This window comes from Seriola aureovittata, chromosome 1 (genome assembly GCF_021018895.1).
Source record: "Seriola aureovittata isolate HTS-2021-v1 ecotype China chromosome 1, ASM2101889v1, whole genome shotgun sequence".
Taxonomy (NCBI): domain Eukaryota; kingdom Metazoa; phylum Chordata; class Actinopteri; order Carangiformes; family Carangidae; genus Seriola; species Seriola aureovittata.
The window spans coordinates 3,844,795-3,865,726 of record NC_079364.1 but is presented as its reverse complement, the minus strand read 5'-3'; the positions used below and the strand labels follow the sequence as shown (position 1 = coordinate 3,865,726).

Here is a 20,932-nt window from a genome sequence, read left to right as displayed (position 1 = left end):
TGTGAAACTGGACTTTAGACTTGTGAGTTTGAGGATGATGGTGCCACATCGACGCCTATACAAGCTACACAACTGCATGCTGGGCTACAACAGATACTACAGATGATTGGTCAGCACAACTACCTGTTCTTCTCTCAGTACTTTGTTATTGTGTTAATATTGTATTATTGTACTCAATACTTTACTTTAAAGAATATCAATATGCTTTTCTACAGAACACTTAATCTATTTTGAAATACTTTAAAAATTTTTTTTTTTTTTAAAAACAAGCAGTCATAAAAGAAACTTGACCATTACATACAGACACATTTCAAATGGTACAAAATAGAATAAAAAGAATAGAGATCCAATCCTTGCATTGCTTTCTATTACAAAGTGGATGAAAGAGTGTAAACATGACATTGGAGTATATAACAAAGCACAACATGGTCTGATACATCAAGCATGACCATCTTAAGTCACAGTGGTTCTATCAGTGGACTGAATTATAAATCAATTCCTTTGCCGAAGGCATCTTATGGTGGGGACATCTCTATGTCGAGAAGCTCTCAGCAGAGTGAATCAGTTACACGCTGACGGTTCAGCTTCCTCTCGTGAAGCCCACACAGTGAGATATAGATGCACATGCAGAGCCAAAGATGGTATGAGTATATTTAGCATCTCTTGTGTTTGATCTCCCCCCCCCCTTCCTCAGCCTGCATCTCTCTTTCTCACTTTCTCTCCTTTCTAGTGCCATCGCTTCACAGATAAGACGTGCTTCTCTCTCCCACAGGGAGGGAAATATCTGCAAGGACGTTGTAAACACAGTAAACAGGGCACAACACCATTAAGTCGTCCATGACTCAGCACTGGCAGAGATCTGAGCTGCTGCTTTGAACAGCAACAGTGCACTTGTCTTTAGAAATACAAAAAAAAAGAAAAGCTATTTCAACACAGAATATGAGCCATATTCAGTGATGTAGTAGCTTCCATGTGAAAATAAGCCCACTCAGCCTTAGCAGGGAACAGTTTTAATGCTTGTCACTGCTCTTGGTTGTTCTTGCTGATCCATGGCGCCTTTCTGCAGCATGGTTTGATTTCAGGATGAAAAATAAATAGCTTAAAAGGTCAAAAAAGTCACTAAAAACACTAAAGCATGGAGAGAAGTACAGAAGTGTTGACATGTGTGATAGGGCTGAAAGCCAGAGCTTCTCTACAGTAAGAGTCTTTTCTCCATCTGTTTGGCTTATAATATTATAAATGCTGTTCACCAGCTTCTCCACTGGACATCAACATACCAAAACATTTAATTAAGAGCGGGAACATGAGTTTTTCTTGACTGAAAAAAAGTGTCTTTCTTTTACTATGTTATCATCACAATCAATGCTTGTATTATTTTCTCTGAGAAGACATAAAAAGCACTGCTGAATGCAACATGTTCAGGCCCCTGCACTCAGGGAGTTTTCAAAAAAGTGCTTCAGGGAAATTGAGAAAAACCATAAACTTAAGTAGTAGATGAGGCAGTTAGAGAAGAAAACAAAGATGGGCCATAAATTACAACACATTTTCAAAGAATAAGCAGCTGAAGGAGTTATGAAACTGAGTCGGAGTATCAGACGATGGAATTTTATTCTTGGCTGTGAGTGAGTGAGTCAGTGAGTGAGTGAGTTTTCCTATTGGCCATTGCCCTTTCAAAATGACTTGGCACAAACATTTTCTGGTATGTCATCAGGGGGCATTTTCAAGTTTTCATTTTCAGACCTGTTTAGCAATTTAAAAAAAAAAAAAAAAGGACATAGTGAAAAATTGTGACATTTCTTGGAAGAAGCTCAGCTACTTTCCAAAGAAGGGAGTCACCAGCAGAAACCACATCACAATCTTTATCTTTAACTCATGTGTTTGGTAATTTTGTCAGACAATGTCATGGTTACAAAATCAGGATTTTAGCAGCAGAACAGCAGCATGGAAGTGACTGCTGGTTAACATGTTGTCTTAACGGGCGGCGTGTCAATGTCGATTTCATACTTTTGTCTGACAACAGAAACAGAAAAACATATATGAGAACAGCTTTATCGGGAATTCGTCTGTATCAAAATAACGTGTGACCTCAGAGAGTGAGAGAGAGAAGCAAACAGATGAAAGGATGAAACCAGCTGACACAAATAATACGAAACAATGATGTCATGAATGTGCTAATTAGCGCATCACGACATCTAGCAACATTTGGCGACTTTTCCAGCAGCTTCAGCTACTCTCAATGGAAAGTAGATGTTTGCAGCAGTTCCATAAGTTTTTAACTACATTCTCAATTCTTAGGTTTTGACTTTTACTCTTAAATTCATTTGACTACATCGTGGAAAATCACTTGAAAAAGACTTGAAACATGCTAGAGTTAGTTAATCCATCACAGTTAACTTATTTGCCAACAGTGCAGTTAGTTGTAAGTGCATCTACTCACTTATCATTTCACTTGAAGTACTTTATGGAATAATTTGGAGTTCATGCTATTTGCATGTTTCAAGTGGATCTGAATGAATTAGGGTGGTTCAGAAGTGCATCATGTGTTTGTCTTAGAGCTGTGTCAGCAGTGGTTGTGTCTGGGAGTGACTGGGTTAGCCAGTGTGTCCCTGCAGTGAATGGTGGCTCTGTTGCAGAACAGCGAGCCCTGAGCCGTCTGACTGATCAGGAACACGAGGTCAGCACTTGACGTTCCCTGGACATTGTCTCAGTTTTATCTCAAAGCTTCCTCCCTTCATGTGACTCACCACTGGCAGCGGCTCAGTATTCCTCTCAGGGCCGACATGTTTGAGGGGGGTCACCAGTGTGAAAACTAATTACGCGAATGTGAAAACTACAGTTTATGTGCATGTTGTCATGTGATATGCTGCTGGGACTCACACCCTAATGGGCCATGGATGTAATTAAGCTAATTATGTGAAGGAAAAAAAAGATTGTGTATGAACATGTCAGCGAGTCAGACAGGCGAGGCGGCGTGTTGGAGGCCTCTGTCCACAGCCCTCGACAAAACTAAGAACTTATTATTGTCATCTTTCACCCTCAATGAGCAGCGTTTGTGATAAATAAAAGATAAGATTTGGGGCTGAGTATTTGTAGGAGTGTTGTGCCAAAATATAATAAAGGCTAGTCCAGGATATTTCAAGTGAGAGTCTGCACAGGCTCTACACACCCCCCCTAATTCCAGCCTGGTCCCATCCAACCACACCTTTGTTCTATGTATTTTTGTCCAGGACCAACAGCTGTGAAGGAAGCTCACATTAAAGAATTGATGTCATTCCACAGTAGACCACATGAAGGACATTTCACACTTCAGCTACTCCAAAGAGAAACTGCTCCAGAAGGTGGATGACAGGTACAGCATCCACCCATTATCCTAAACTTAACCAACCCCCCCCCCACCCACCCGCTTCCCTCCCCGCAACACAAACCGAGGTCAGAGGCAGTTCAAGGGTAATGGGAGCGTCTGTTTGCATTCCAGGGCTGCTTCTATGTTGCTTAAGTGGTCAGACAGTCAGTGTTTGTGAGTCCTGCAGGCACATAACCTCTGCGTCCTCCGTTGAAGGGCAACAGGTCATCTGACGTGGTGAGGGGGGTTATTGTCGGGGAAGGGGTGAGGATGCGCAGTAGTGAACAAGCGCACTCCTCTGCCAGGAATAGCCATCACCAAAACCCCCCCCCCTTGAGGAGGAGGCAGGGCACTGACACCCTACACTTGAGAAAGACCAAGTTGGGGGGGGGGGGGGGGGTGTTGGGGGTGTTACAGTAACTGGAGGGCAAGTGAGAGCTTCTTTGGCATCCAGTCTTCAGCTATGCACTAGAATGGTGAAGAAGGCTCTGATAGCTGGCCTCATTTTGGATCTTGTTCCAAGATGGTTAAAATACCTGGATCTTAGTATTAGAAGTACAGTAATGAGAATCTGTGAATCAACAATGAGTTTCAGTTCTTAAACTTTAGTTTCTGTGAAGTTGTTGAAAGTTAAACCTAAATAGATTTGAGATGGGATTCGATTTGATAGTGGGTACAGATTCGATCAAACACTATTAGATGTACTGATGAGACCAACGCGCCAGCTGATTCCCATCCCTGTTCTCTGGCCAGAAAAACAATACCAGCAGACCATCTGCAACTTTTAAATCAGCTTATCAGATAAGGAGGAGTAACAAAATGATATCACACACACTAATCTAAATTAGCAGTAAGTGTATAGATATTCCCAGCAGCACTCAGCTCAGTGACAGAGGAGAAGCTAACAGCGGGAACAAAGCCTCGCGGTGCAGTTTCTCGTTGGACTCGGTCACATACAGTCTCCCAGGCCTCCCTCATAAATCAATGCTATCCGGCTGAAGGGGGAACGGAAGAGTGCCAACACTAAATCCAATTATAAAACGGGCTGGCACCACTCAGCCTGATGACCGTGTCTACCTGGAGCCCTGGGGGTGACAGCAGAGCTGGGGGTGCCAGCTTCAGCTGCGGCAGCAGAGGGGAGGAAAATCAGGGGAATAATATGTGTGTCTTATTGTTCAGGAGAGCATGTGTGTATTTGTTACAATCAACAGGGTTAGTTGAGTGGCTCCTGGTTGGTGTGTGTGTGTGTGTGTTTGTGGCACACTGCCAGAGGCACATATCTGAGTGGAGCACTATGGGCGCCAGGCGCCAGCTGAACCTTTTTATTTCAGCCCGCTGCTGCAACTGCCCGGCAACTTGACTGCACCCTGGCACCTGTCTCGCAAACATACACAGACCCACAGCATGAAAACGCACACAACACAGGCAAATAAATGTAGCATGGAAGAGACTCGCATTTAAGCTGCGGCACCTGTCACAGACTTCCCATGAATGACTGTGTCAAAGAATAGGAGGGAGACGGCTCTGATATCCTGAAGCAACGAGTCGTGACCTTTCCTTCCCTGCTATAAAACTAAAACTCATCTCTCTACTCCGACGGCAGTGGTGAAGTACAGCTACAGACAACTGAGCTCCAACCAGATTATAATTTCTCTCAAACCACACGTTCACTAAGATGGTGAAAAAAAAAAAAAAAAAAAAAAGGCCAGCCGCTTCTGAGCCTGCCTGTGACCTTAGAGGCCTACATGCATAAAATGAATGCTTTGCCATTAAGAGGAGAAGAGTAAAAAATAAGAAAACTTGAAATATGCTTTTAGAGCCTATTTCTCACTCTATCTTAAGAGAGCAAAAACCTCACAACATCCCTATTAAATGAGCAATTTCAGAAGCGACTGTGTTTTATGAATGCCGCTCTAAAGCGTGTCCCTACCTCCCTTCCTGGCTGCCAAGGTTACAGCAATCAATTGAGCATCTAAAGTAGCCTGCGGGAGGACAGGTAGTCAGAGGGGCCACCGATTGACATTTGTCAGGAGGTGTTAGTAAGTGTGGCCTAACTGCGGGTCTGTATGTCGTACACACACACGGCGGTGTAAATCAAGTCGCACAGGGCAGTCAGTTTATATCGTATAGGTTGAAAGCCAGCCCCTCCTGACAGGCAGTTAGCAACTAAACAGTAAACAGGTAAGAGAGTTGAGGTCGTGTCCTCAGACTGCAACACATCTCATTAGGATTCAATCTAATCTATAATCCTGACAATATCAAGAGCTCATTTTACAAACCGTGCCTACCTACTACCTTCGCTAGACTATATTTGCAGCAGGCATTCATTCAGGCATATATCATAAATGCAGAAGGAGGCCCACTGGTCACCCCAAGGTCAAGGCTTGTGATCATGGTTGACTGGGCGTTTGCTATTAAGAGCCCCCACACTCTGGAACTCTCTCCCCCCTCTGAAATCAGACGTTATAACTCATTCACTTCTTTTAAATCTTTTCTTAAAAACACAATTCTTCGTCTTAGCCTTTAGTGATGTTTGATATTGTCAGGTCCTTTTGCATAATGTTGATATATGATATGTTTTTTTATTTTATTTATGCTGTTCTAATTTCTATTACACTCTGGCTCTTTCGCCTTCTCTTTTATCTGGTTTATTTGTCTGTGAAGCATTTTGTAACATTGTTAAGAAAAGTGTGATATAAATAAAGTTATCATCATTCTTATTATAAATACCTTTTCCATATGGACCCTGCAATCTGACTTTTTTGTCTCCACATCTTTTTATCAACATCCATCACAATTGACAGACGCCTTCTTCGCTCTGCATCAACCAATTCTCTGCCAACCCCAATCTGCATTTGTCGACAGTGCCGTCTAACCTGCTTGCTTCAAGACCAATTTTCTTTTCCAGGTTGGATTCAGAAATGAAATTGTGAATTAATTCATGCAGCCTTTTACCTGGCTTTCAATAGGCCCGTCCCAACCCCAGCGTGCCGCTCCAGCCCACAGAGCTGTGTCCAGGCCTGGCTCTGATTTAACTGTGCCCCAGATTTCCTCTCCCTCGCAGGCTAACACCTGGACAGGATCTGTAAGCAGCACCAGTCCTCCAAGGCTGGACAAAAACATCCCTGCTTGCTCTACTCTATTCCCAGTCACCTCATAACTTGGGAGCAATGAGCACACTCAGCATCTGCCACCAATGCAAAGCTATGCGAGAGCCTTCGGGCTCGTCTGATGCTCGAGATTACTGCCGTTGTCCAATTTAAGCAAGAGGGAGAAACGGCATAAATCCAAATCTTCTGTGACAAGACTGTTGTTGATGCCAAAGTGAAATGTTTGACATGATCCATATGACATCAAGAAACTTAACTTCTACTCAGGTCAAACCTTTACGACTTAACTATGTCCTCTCTCCTTTAATCACAGACAATAATACTTTGAATAAAAAAGACATGCTGTATGAATTAGCCTCAGGAAAAACCACAGACCCTCCCTGCCTTTACTTGCTTCTCAAAAAACAATTATCCTCATATGAGGTCACCACGTCCCTGCCATCTGTGACAATGATAGAAAGCGGACACTTACAGCAGATAAACGCCATTAACACACAAACAAAATTAGTGAAAAAGTGGAACAAGCCTTGGAGAGAGTCCATTTTGGTCCACGGCTGTGATTTGGAGCAACCTCTCTAAATGAATGTGGGCTACATGAAAACGAGGACGGTGTTTGACGATGGACTTTGCCCAGCACAGTTGGATTTGTCTCTTGATGGCCGATACAATAACTTAAGTAGGCGCTTCTCAGAATAGAAGCCCCACAGATCAACCACCTAGCAACAAAAGTGGAAAATCATGCTGACCCAATTAGTGCCGACTCTCAGCAGAATATTGATGCGGCCCGCTTCAGTTCACTTCAGTCCAGGCAGATGGTTCCCCTGATTCTGATGGAGCGTCTTGTTGTTGTTATTATCTTCACCTAGTTTTGCCTCGAGGCATAAAGACTAACCCCCCCCCCCGGGAGTGGCTACTATAATCCTCAGGCAAAGTCACAGTAACACTATCACTCATTATTCATCCTCTTTCCCTTTCTGTTCTCTTATACATACACTTATATTCTGACATTCAACTACAGGACTTTTTCCCAAATACATTCAAAAGTAAAAAAGGTAAAAGAAGATTAGCAATTCTTTGTTTTGCCTTCATTGTGCACTTGGGATTTGATTTTCCAACAAAGTAGTACGTTAATACATCCCTTTTTAGAAGCTGATATTAAAGTTACTGCACAAATAAATAATCAGAGGGGTTATCTTTCCAACAAAAAGTCAGCCAAATCAGCGCCATACTTTTTGAAGTAGCAGCCATACAGTCATTACGACATGCCTTTGAAGAGATCAGAAGTTCAAAAGAGTCTCAAACATTCCTTAAGTTTACGTTATAATTTGAAATTGACCTCTTGCTGTAATCACAGCGCTGCATTTAAGACCATTTGTGCATGTGATGATGACAGGGAAGTTCAAGGTAAAAATCAGACATCTGAGAGCAACCTTGCAGATAAACAACACCAAACAATGCAGCTTTTGTTTGTATCAGAGCTCCAGTGCTGCGAGGCCGATGTGGTTGTTTGGCGAGAGGATACAGACATACACTTCACACTTAGGGCAATAAACACAAGTATGAGGAAACTGAGCAGTCCAGTTCACGGCCATGAGTGAAGATTACTTTGTACCTTTGTTATCAATTAATCAGTTATTCATAAGTGTCACAAATAATGGCAAATTTCCATCCAGTGTCAAAAACATTATGCAAAATATTACAAAATGAGAGAGTGGGCATATTTGAGAAGTGATCGACCGGCTGCTGCAGCTCTAGCTTCGTCATTTATCCCTCTACTGTACTTTCCCTGTTTGCAGTTTTTACTTCTGTGTATTGTTTGTCAGGAAATTCAACAGTGTGTACTCTGCTTATTATAAACTCAGGCCATAAAACAATCGTGGCCCCTTTTATGGCACCGGCTCTTAATCACTTCACCGTAAACAGTGGACTCAGCCAGCCATGGGCCCTTATCAGGCACTGCTGAGCTCCGTTCTATTCTGAAGGTGGTGTTATGAAACACTGAGTGGGAGTTGTAGTATTATACATAGCTGCCTGTGTAGGCCAACTCTTTAATCAGTCACTGTAATTGCTGGGATGGACTTTGAACCACAGACATATTTGTCTCTGCTTTTCATCCATAGCTAAACAACCGAGGGGAGGGAGGCAGCGAGCGCTCGGGGGCCTCGGTCGGTGCACGGCTCCTGCCTCGGCCCCCGCGGGCAGCCAAGCATGGAGGAGCAACGGAGGGGTCACAAACAGAAGAAAGAGTTCTTGGCTGAGGGTGGGACAGAGAAGGAGAGGCGAGGAATGGAGGGGGTGGAGTGGCTTAGAAAGAGGGAAGAAGGGAGAGGAGCAGCGGCGAACGGAAAGGACATGATGGTACACAAGTCCCCAGTGGCAGATTGAGCGCTTTGAGGAGCCCAAACAGGGCTCTCCTCTGAATACTAAGACCTTTCATAGAGGCAACACTGCTACAGAGACGCAACTCCAAAGCCTCTCCTTTGAGGCCCCTGCGATATATGGGGCTTTCAACTGCTTGTGCAAGAGTAGGTCTAATTAGAAGTCGAGGCGATACAAGGGGGGGTTAAGGAGGCGGGAGCAGAGGAGCTAAGGAGAAGAAGAGAGGCAAGGAGGGGTGCTTGATTTAAGAGGCCATTGTTTTAACAAGTACATTCTGCCTCCCCCTGCTTTCTCCTCATGGCCTCCCCTTCAGATGCCCACACTCCACAGAGTCAAAAGGCGGCGTTTAGCCCCTGTGAACGAAGAGGGGCTGGGCTTGTTTTGACACTTTGTCCTCCTTGGCTTCTGTGAAAAGGCCCCGCTTCTATGGGCCACTCGAGTTCATTAGGGAGTGCAGCGCTTTCAGTCGCGTCTTCATTCCAGCTCCAGGCCTCAATGGGGCCTCCAAAGCCCTTCACTGTTTGTTTAATAAAGACCCTCACCACCTCCACAGCTACCACCTCCACTTCCCTCATCAGAGGCCTGGCCGAGTTACTGCCAGCAGGGTAAGGGTCCATTGAAAGAAAATGGTGAAGAAGAAAGCATGAAAGATAAGCATAAGCATGAAGACATATGGCAGAGAAGAAAGACATATTTTTCCACTCCATAACACAGAGCGTGACTTACACAGGTACAGGTCTTCACCTGCATCAACGACTAGCTGTGAGGCGGCGCGCTAGCTCAGGTGCAGCATTGTGTACGAGAGTCCAGAGTCAGGTTTCAGCTCTCACACTTTCAGGTGACATCACTGAGCATCAGTATCGAGGGGACAATTTTGAGCGATGTCACTCAAGAAGGGCAAAGACACTCTGAGATCATACAAACCCCCAAGGAAGTCTCAGCCATCACATTGTGTGTGTGTGTGTGTGTGTGTGTGTGTGTGTGTGTGTGTGTGTGTGTGTGTAAACTGTGTGTCCATGAGTCATTGTTGGAGATAATTAATGCAAGAAAGTAAAAGTGGGGTGATTGTACTCCTCAGTTTTCTGCTAGCTAGCAGTTAGTCACCTATGGTGTGGTGTGTCCCAATTTCCATTTGAGCAGCCTCTGCTGCTATCATGAATTATGGACCACTATGGAAATATGTAAATACTGTCAATATGGAAATAAATGCAGTTCAAAAATGTGACTTCACAGAAAAGAGCAGCAACAAGACAAAGCTGAGTGGCAGCTGAGTTTGGGGGGGAAACCCCTTACAGGAAATACTGGAGGAAACAGGGTTTAGATGGTTTTATATCATATTGGCTAATTAAGTATGCATATGATCATCAATCAGCATATCATGCTATATATTTGTGTCTTTGTGTGGACACGTTATCTACTGAATCCCTAGTGTCTGTTGTGGGTATCTGTACTTTCACAGTGCTGAAATGATCCACCGATTATTCTACTGCCAGAAAATGAATCAATGATTGTGATGATTAATTAATTAATTTAACTATCTAGGTAATTATTTAATCAGAAATGCAAAAATATTATCTGGTTCCAGCTTCTCAAATGTAAGGATCTGCCATTTTGTAACACAGTGAACAACTAATTGTTTTATTGAAATAGAGTTATCAATATATTAATCGATTTTTTTAATTATGTATATTTCTGCAACCATTAAGTATATATTGTTTTATGATGGATTAAACCCAAACCATAAGCTGGTGGCTATCCTCTCAAACTTTAATCTTCACTGCCAAACCTTTGACAGACACCACAGCCTTTAGAAGTTGGTGTCACACCAAAGCAGGTTTTTATTAGTGTGTCTGACATGGCTTCGGACGTGTTTTTAATTCCATCGTTGCCGTAGCGTGCCTCCTACTGGTTTCAACAACTAGGAGGACATCAGATATGCAGCAGGTGCTTCGCTGCAGTCGCAGGGACCGAGGGGAAGTGTTGGGACGGAAAGGCCTGAAACACTGATATGCCTTGTGCTCATACTGTACGCAGTGCGATAAAAAAAAGTCACCCGAGTCCGTTCAGCTGTTTTCTGTCAGAGCTGAGCATCACACCAACGTCAGCTGGTATGTTGACGGCAGCTAAGCATGAGATGGATGAAAATGTTGGAACACTAATAAACCCAATCACGTCATCAGCCATTAACAACTGATCAGATTACTTTAGCTCCTGTCATAGCAACATCAGTTTCAATTCATAAACACAGTTCTACCGAATAGGTGCTAAACAGAAAGGAAGTTATTAGCTGTGATTAAAGCTTCCCATTTCACTTATGCCAATTACGTTGCAATCGATGCCAACATCTAAAGCTTAATTTATCTCAAATATACTACACTACACTCATGCTGAGAGCTCATTTATTTTTGGACAGATTCTACCAAAACTTTACCCTTTAGCTAATTACAGGAAAACTAAAGGGTTTGTTTGTTTTTCACTACATGGATACATCAGACCTTTGAACTCCACCTAAAGTCCATTTGGTAGCAGATAGTGTAAATGCACAGAGGGATTGGTTGACAGGATTTAACACTCACTAGAGTGTGTTGGGGAGAGAGTGTGGGGGGTCTCACTCAAATCATATCACAGTCTAATCTTATCTGGAGCTTGAGATGGAAGCTGCGAGTGTGTGTGAGTGTCTGTGTGTGTGTGTGTGTGTTCTGAAACATATGCCTGGACAGGCTGTTTGGCACCTTTTGGAGGTGATCTATGAGATAGCTGCGGGCCCCCCATCTGCAGGACCCCCATTTGTGAACAGAGAGGGGAGGGGGGGGCGCAGGACGGTTAAAGATGGTGATCATGAGCAACATGGAAGAGCGTGAGCAGAGAAGCCGAGATTATAATCAGGAAAATAGAAGAAAAAAAAGAAAAAATCCCACATGAGAATAAAGGCATCTGTGTGGGGAAAAAAAAAAAAACTAAAACATACCTGGAAATCAAAGAAAGCTGCAATTTTCCTCTGAAAATCTGTTTTTAGTATCAAATTTTCACCATCTGTAGGCTTGAGAGGTAGCTCTGAGACGTAGCAGCGTTTGCACGGTCAAGGCAAAAATATAATATAATAATTGTCGCACAATGTGGGACTTGTGTGCCATGCTCCCCCCTCCCCTCGTTGACGCAGATGCTCCACCAAAAGTAGTAGCGTATATTTTGTAGTAAACAGAGTCAGGAGGAGGAGGGGTTATTTACAAGTGGTATGACACATTTTTGCCATGATTATCAACGTAAAAGGGGGAAGGAGCAAGCTACAAACTTTACAGGCAGAAAAGACACGCCATATACTGTGAGCTGTTCAGTCGGAGTCGGTGGGCTGAATGACTGAATCTTGTGGAGAAAAAAAAAAAAAAATCAATTAACAGAAAAAGTCTCATCTCTGTCTTTCCATGAGGCTGCATAGAGGGCAGCCTGTTTGTGAGCTTCCATGCAGTGCAGTAGAAAGCATGTATGCACACACATGCACACACACATGCACACACACACTTAGTCCATGACCTCGGCGTAGTGAATGGGTCCATGTCCAGTTCGGAGAGAAGCCTGTCTGTCTCTGTAGTTATTTATATCCTGAACTCTCACCCAATCTGTTTTCTCTCTACATGGCGGGAGAAGGACAGAGATGTAAAACTGTGCTCGCAGATTTAACAGGTGTCTTGTTTTTTTGTTTTTCTAAAAGCTTTCCTCAGTACATTTACTCATACTCATTACTCATCTTGACAAATCAAATTTATGATGTAAAACTGCTACAACAAAAAAATCTTCTAACGAGTTTCATCGGTTGTTAAGCTCTGATCATGACAGAGAGATATTAATGATTAATCGCCATCTATTCAAGTGTAAAACTTTCAACTGCCCATTCATTTCCGAGACTGATTGGACACCACCTCCCTAAAAAAAAAATAAAAAAAAAATGACAAGGGGATGACTGTCCTCCACTGAAAAATTGTTCAGATGTTTTCTCTTGCAGACAGACAAAAAGTCATCTCCAAACCATATGTTTGTGTGTGTGGCCCACTGTGCAGTTTAACCCATTAGACACGCTGGAAATATGGCCGCACAAATTCCCTTTCACCCCCTTCAGTAAAAGACAGAAGCCATAGAGCCACTGGCATCAGACAAATGTCTTCTTTTTGTCTGCACACAGGCGAGACAATACAAAAGAATAAGTGGCTTATTTTTAATGCATGGCTGAAACCACATTCAGGGATGGAGGAGAGGCCTTTCATCACAACAATCTGCTGAAGCCTCAATCATTTGACACTGATGTCTTCTTCCAAATTTGCCAGAATTTCATCAATGTCCATGCAAATGCCACCCCCCCCCACCCACCCACCCACCCCGAGTAACAGCGAGAGAAAGAAAGAGAGAGAGAGAGAGAGAGAGAGGAGAGAAGCCACTGAAGAATTAAGTTACTATGGATCTGTACGTGTGTGTGTCCTTCAAAATGTCTTTGTGTCCCTGCCTCTCTCTCCCCCACCCACCCACCCACCCACCCCCCCACCACTCCTCCCATGGTTGTGCTCAGACAGTGAGTCTCCAGCCCTGCTTATCTTTCTGTCCTTTACAGCAGACCCCCGCTGAGACGGAGAACCACAGTTTATTACAGTCTCCAATAATCTGCAACCCCCAAGGAACTCGGATTCATTCTACGTGGCCTAAAAAACGACAAACGTCCCTTTCGATACCAAACCTCTGCGGTGACGTGGCCTAAATTCGTGTCACAAAATTTTTTTTTTTTTTTTTTTTTTTAAAAGGCAGCAGACATAACAGTATCGCAGTATGTTTGTTGCGCTGGTGATGTCATTTGAACAACTTAGCCTAGCCTGCAGACATGTCGGAGTCCTACCTGAGGTTTCAGACTCTGAGGAACTTTATGTGACAGGAATCTGTCTGTGGGACTTTGCTGTTGTAAACGCTGAAACAAGACACTTTAAGACACTTTTATTAGACTGAAACTAACATTTTTATACAATAGCATCTTTTAGGGAAAATGGGTTCGCTCCAGAGTTATACAGCCCGCCGTCTCTCATTCACACACTCACACTGATGATAAATTGCTCCACCAATGGGAGCAATTTGGGGTGTGTTGCTCAAGGACACTTCACCATGTGGACAGGAGGAAGTGGGGATCAAACCAGCGAGCCTACCAGTAACTGCCACAGCTGCTCGATGCCAAACGATGATCAACAGAAAAAAAAAAAAAAAAAAAAAAAAAACTTAAATGGGCCAGAGTTAGCCTTGAAGGTTAATTTCCATCCGTTGTCCCTGACCAGATGTTAAAATGCATTTTGATTATTTTGGCTTTCATTCGGTTAAAGATCAAGAAGCTAAACAGCCCTTTTAAATTCCCTCAATTACCAGGTCATTTACATAAACAAACGCTCATAGGTGGCTCTCTCTCATCCTCCTCGTCGCGTGAGTCAACGACAGCAAAAACAGTAGAACAGAAGTAAAAACCTTGGCGCTAATTTCTACCAGCTCCATCCACTGCTGAACGCGCTAAGGGGCTGCCAGTGGTTGACTTTTTGTTTGCTTGTTCCTGTGCTCTCAGACCTGACATCTGTGACATATATTAGTGTTGTGAACATAATTGAAACGGGCCCCAGGGCCGGGGCATCATGTTCTGAAATCAGAAACGACCCCAAAGACGAGAGACCCCCGGGGCTCTCACAGAGGAGGCCGGCCTCGCAGGGAGAGAGAGAGAGAGAGAGTCAGGTGATTTATAGGAAGGTGGAGGAACATGAGTAGAGGAGTGGGAGGGGGGGGGGGGGGGTGTGAGGTCTGACATTTATCCATATGAGAATGTTGGAGGAGGGGGAGGAGGGGGTCTGGGAATCGAGTAATCAGAGGTTACCTCCACTGCTACCTTGGAGGTGCAATTCCATCTGCTCAGCAGAGACACACAAAGCACAGTGGGGGTATCGGGTGGCCCACTCTGCCTTCCCCCTGGTGAAAGCAAAAGCTTGGCTGACACCAACCCAACCAGCTAGACCAGAGGAGGGCACACACACACACACACACACACACACACACACACACATTCATTCATTCATTCAGGCCTCAAAAGTCACATACATTCGTCCAACACAACAGCTTCAGTCTCAGAACCATTGCTGAAACTCTCACTGAGAAGCAGCTTCAGCCTGGACGAGAAAAAGCCACCAGAGCGGAGGGTGAACGCGCATACATGCCAAAACAATCAAACCTTGCCAGGAGTAAAGACAAAGGAGTCCCGTTTCTCAGACGTGAGCCACGGCCACATCCTCCACAATGAGTTTCTCCTCTCAGAGAATCTATCGTCGCCTGTGGAGTGGAATCTGTACCAAAAACAACTCAAAGCAAGCAATAAATCTGTCTGGAGGAGTTATTCTGTAATATCAACATTAAACACCATTAATACCAAAACAATTACTCTGAGGACACTTAATCAAATGTGGTGTTGGAGCTATTTTTCAAGACAAAATCATAAATTTCCTTTCTAATGCTTCAACAAACCACGCCTGCGGGTTCTCTGAAAAGGCCACTAGTGAGAGTGTGTGTGTTTGTCCAGGATGAGGGGGGCAATGTCAGGGGACTAATCAATCCAACTAGGGGGGATACAAGCGGCAGGGAAGGGCACAGAGACCGGCAGCAACCTGAACCACAGAGCAGGGCAGCCAGCAGAGCGAACACAAGGCCAAACTCCCCACCTCCTCTTTTCAACACACTTTTTCCTCGCCTCTCGGCTTGTACTGTACGCTGGTCGTACAGCTCATCTTTTTTTTTCTTTTAGCTTCTTTTGTTCTCCCTCTGGTGACCACTACTGCTCAAATGATTAGCTGATTACCCCATTAGACAGTTAAAAAAAAAAAAAAAAACTTTATAAACATTATCTTCAATAAACATGTAACTGTTTTGCAGAGTGACACATCATCTGCACCACTTTATAGGGTTTCAAATGTTTCTATAGTAGCACCAACACAGTTCCTGAGTTTCATTAATGAAACTGGCACCACACAATACCTGTTCCAATTCCTTATCTTAAATAAAATAAACATCTACCTAATGCTTATTTCATTAAACAGCAGAAGCCAACTTTCTGTCTAAGGCTTAATAAATTACATCAAAATTATGATTTAAATCACAAAATGTCAAAACAAAAGTAGTAATAGAGCATTAATCTGAACAGGCATTCAATGCAAACTTTCTGTAACTGTCAGTTTTCAGTATAACGTACAGTATTTCGTTAGTTTGCTACCCATCCATACCTGTCTCTTGTGATAAATTTGCCATTACTACTAGATGGCAACCAAGACAAACAACCACACTCATTAAAATACAGCATTTGTTCTGCTATTTTTCCCTTAAGGTTTATGTTTAATGTAAAACGTGTACTACATTTTTGCTGTTGCAGTGTTTCTGCTGGGTGGTTTGTATGCAGCACACTCTCAAATGCACCCCAAATGACAGGCACAGAGAGAGGGCCTTCCAAGGAGATAGGACAGGGATGGTAAAAAACTTTATGGATTTTCTGACGGTCCAACGGCCCGACAACGCAGCAGGATTGGTCCCGGTGATCCCGATGGCCAGTACGACTATGAAGGGGTTTTGTTGTACCTGGGTGGAACATGGCGGGGACCCTGATGCAAAATGTATATGCATGAACACTGCATTAGCAAAGGGGCCCTTTATCATCAGATGAGGAAAACCACCTCAGCTATAAACACACTGCTGCAAACTCTTAAGTCAAAATGCCAAACATTCTCCACTCTCTGTGCGTCAGATGTGAGGAAGTGTTGCCTTTTCTGTTTTATATCATTTTTAATTGAATAGTTTTGTGTGTTAGGCTTTTAGTAGGAGAAAACAAGCAATTTGAAGACGTAGCCTTGAGTTCTGGAAAACCACAATTGATTTTTCTTGATGTGGATAATGGCATGTTGCAGCCCACCTCTTTTCATTGTATTTTACTGTCGTCAACCACTTTTCTTTCCCCCCTTCTTCTTTGTTTGGCTGCAGCAGATAAAACCAACCAGCCCCATTCAAAGAAGGAGTTTTATTTTTGGATAGTTGCCCAGCTGTCAGATTCATACCGCAGCACCGTCTCAGTTCAGTCCTGCTCAGTTCTGCAGGAGAGGGATCATCGTGTAAGTTGAAAATTTCATCCCAGCCCATCGGATTATGGATTTAGATCTGTCAGCTTGCTATAAATACAAATGTGATCTAATGTGCAACGATGTCTTCAGTGGAACAACAACAGAGGTTCAGAGTAAACCTTTGAGCCTAATCAATAGTTGATTAGTAAATGGGGAGGGTTCAGTGAGAATGAGGGGTGAGGGGTCGTGCTGTCCCAGAGCACATCATTAAACTGTGTAACACACTCTCCAACACACCATTAGTCCAACTCAGCCCATTACGGCAAGGCCACTGGACTTAGCTGAGAAAGCATCTTGACCTCACACACATGTTGGACTCTTTCCGACACACACACACACACACACACACACACACACACACACACACACACACACAGGGAGTCAGACTAATAAATCGTAGCCCTGGGTCATCTGCTGTCTGCTGGGACCGGCAGCTGGCATTTATAATGCCATTTACTGTACACATCTTAGAAATTATAGCCTTTACCACGTTCATTCAACTTTCCATGAATCCCATAATGTATGTTTTAAAATACAAGGCGACAATATGTCATGGTTAGACCAATACTTGTGGCCAATGTAATGAACATTTCAAGTCTTGACCCACTAGAGTTTCATCTTTGCTTTTCATTTAGTCAATTAATTGTTTAAAGATATATTTATCTATCTTGGTTTTTTATGTATCCTGGAATTTCCCAACCACTGGATAGCTGTGGGATGAGATCTTGTGTTTGAGAGCCGCTATCCCTAAAATAATATCATTAGTGTGAGTCTGACTGTCAGTGTCACATGAGGGTTTAAATGCTATTTCAGAGGCTTTTCCATCCCGACAGAAATAAACCTCTGAGGGGGGAAAATGTTGTATTTAGAATTCCTGGCATGGAAATTATCAAATTTAAAGATCTTGAATATAAAATTGGAATGAAACAAAATCCATCAGCAGCTTCACAAAGCCAGCATCAGTTGAGGTATATGTTTTGTGCCACAATAGAAAATGCCAACAGCAGCACGTCACACTCATATACAACAGACAACGATGTGTTTAAGACATGACACAGGCCCAGCAGACTTAATTGCTTTATGACAGAACAAGTCCATAATCAAGCGAGCACGGCCTCCCCACTCCCGCCCCAGATAAAGAAGGGAGGTGGGGGAAAACTTTGATAACTACATCTGAAAGGATGAAAGACTCCTCTATAAATAGGATGTGGATCATCCAGGGGGGCTTTTGTTTTCAATTGGGATATTGAATCTTATCTGGCTGACATTTTGGAGACAGTATCCTGGTGACATTTAGGATATGTCGCAATTACAGCAACATCCTTTTCAGGTCCAACCAGCCAATTACAGATGTAATTTTTCCTATCCTGTCGGGTAAACCTTTTCATGTCATGTCATAGGGCACGGCACCCGTGTGTGTGTGTGTGTGTGTGTGTGTGTCTGTGTGTGTCTGTGTGTGTATGTATGACGCTCAGCCCAGTGAGTGTGTGTTTAGAAATAGCTTCAGTAGGGTCCCTGCATTCCAGCGGCTGTTCTAACATGTTGTAAATACAAGGTGTTAGAGAAAACATAGGAAGGGGGTGGTGGAAATCACTCAGACCTATTACAAGTGCTGCTGGGGGGGGGGGGGGGGGGCACAGGATGTAGGTTATCATAGATAAACAACCCAGCTCACCTGCAATCAGTGCACGGGCAGTGTGCTTGGTTATTTTAAACTGAACATAAGAATAAGATCTGCATCCACCAACATTGTTCTCATATCACAAGGATTTAGTTTTGTTTTAAGTCAACGAATAATATGCATGAGAGAGATTTTTTAGCAAACTTTCCAGCATCTTATAAACCATGCAAGGGCACAAAATCCATCACATATTCTCTTTCAAATAGATCATGTTTTATTCTCAGCTTCTAGGCATATAAGAGACGCCATAGCTTAAAACAGCTTTAAAACTGATTTCAGGTTTTAATTCCCACATCAGGACTGATGGCAATCTGTGTCAAGGTGGAGATGTAACAGGGCATGCAGGCACACACATGCACCCCTCACATTGTAGTACATGCAGCATAACCTTCACCTAACACTAAAAACCACGGACAAAACCTTCCATAAACCTATATAATCACAATCTACCAATGCACTACAACATAAAACACATATATATACCTCCAGCAGCACATATAGCTGACACACAGGATGAGTGGGGTGCATAGTGAAAGTACAGCTGCAAGACTACACAACACAATAAGCGTCACAACAACAAGTTAAATCAATGTAAAACTGGATGAAACTGCTGCAGATCCGAGAGCTCGTGAAACACCGGCTTCAACACTTGCACAAGCATGTTGTCAAAAAAAAAGATTTAAAAAAAAAGAACAGAAAAAAAGAAAGAATGAACACGCACATTCACACACATTTTCCACTAGACTTTCTATTTTAACCACCTAAATTGCGCTCTCTAATAAGAGGGAAACTTGGCTGCTGAGTTCAGATGTCTGAATGTGCGAGTCAAAACACCACAGAGCTGATAAGGAGGGAATTAAAAAAGAAAGAAAAAAAAAGAAAAAAGAAAGAAACACATACTACTACCAAACACCGGCGGTGCAAAAAATACCTCCGTTCATCTCTTCCAAAACACCCTCCCATGCTAGTTTTAAGTCCACTCTGCGTCGTTTTTAAACGGAGGTTTTCTTACCTGGAGTCTGGCTGAGCAGTAAAGTTACCAGGGCTCCCCACAGCACCGCGGCCAGCTGCATCTTGTACCCCCGCTTTTCTCTCGCTTCTCCGGGCTTCCCTTTTCCCTTTTTCCCCCTCTTCTTCTCCTCACAGTTAAATATCAACGGGCTTCTGTTACGAGAAGATGCTCCGGCTTTCACGCTAACTTCATACCATGACTGACTTTTTAGCCCCCTTTCTCTCCCCGGCCTCCTCCTCTTGTGTGTGATAACGCGACAAAACCGGGATTAAAAAGTTAACTCTGAGGGGAACAGCTCGGCTACGGTCTCCAACATGTTGTGCTCTAGTTACCGACGCTGTGGCTACCAAAAGGAGCTGTGGACTGTACCAAACACAAGCTAAAGGGGAGTACCCTGTGTATACGGCGGTATTTTTAAGCTACAATTAGCCTAAAATAGCAACAGTGGCGAATTGGTACTACACCTTGATTTAAAGAAATTACAAAACAATCTCTGAATATCCCCAGTTTGTAGTTTTTGTATGTATTATTTTCCCCCCATTTCAACATACACCCCTATCCCTCAAGAAATGGTCTCGTCCAAAATCTCTGCTCTGGTTGTGTCATTTCTTAAGTTACAATGTCTTTTTAAAAGGGGCCTGGTGGTCAGCAAATCAAAGACAAGGTCAGACAGCTTATAAACTGTTTGTGCCTTTTTCCTCACAACACGGAAAAAAGTTGTTTTTTTTGTTGTTTTTTTCCCCTGCCTCTGTTTCTTACACAATGTGGGTTAAAGAAGAGTAGAAGAAGAAGAGTGGAAAAGCCTCTCTTTGTCACTTATGTCAGTGGAGGCAAATGACAGGGCAGTGGTTTCCACAGTGCGGTGTAATGAGATGAGGTTATTACACAGCCATTATTCAGTACCAAAGTTTTACGAAAAGTTACTGGAGGGATATCATGGTTGTATTAAAATGCAATTAATTTCAAAAAGGTCACCATGGACACATACAAGTCTTGTCTTTGAAATTACAAGAAGTTCCTATAGGGATTATATAAGTCCACCACAAGTTTATACATGCAGTTTAGTCCAAAAAGACTAAAAAGTCATTATTCACTATGATACACATGGTGCAAAATCCTTTAGGAATATGATTTTAAGCATATAATTAAGTCAAGACACACTGCAAGCACCTACAGGAGTATTATACTGATACCAGGAGTTAAAAAAAATGAGCATTATGTCATATATATTCACAATGATCT

The 20,932-nt window shown here is 43.1% G+C and overlaps 1 protein-coding gene across 3 annotated transcripts in view; it reads right to left on the bottom strand.

Moving 5' to 3' along the window:
* The window catches only part of lrp4 (low density lipoprotein receptor-related protein 4), a 114,703-nt gene extending 94,713 nt beyond the window's left edge, over positions 1-19,990 (bottom strand). For all 3 annotated transcript variants that reach the window (XM_056374300.1, XM_056374307.1, XM_056374315.1), the window contains exon 1: positions 19,691-19,990. In XM_056374300.1, coding sequence (XP_056230275.1) covers positions 19,691-19,751 — 61 coding nt within the window. In that variant the 5' untranslated portion in view covers positions 19,752-19,990. The remainder of the gene's footprint in view (positions 1-19,690) is intronic.
* Positions 19,991-20,932: the final 942 nt, after the last annotated feature.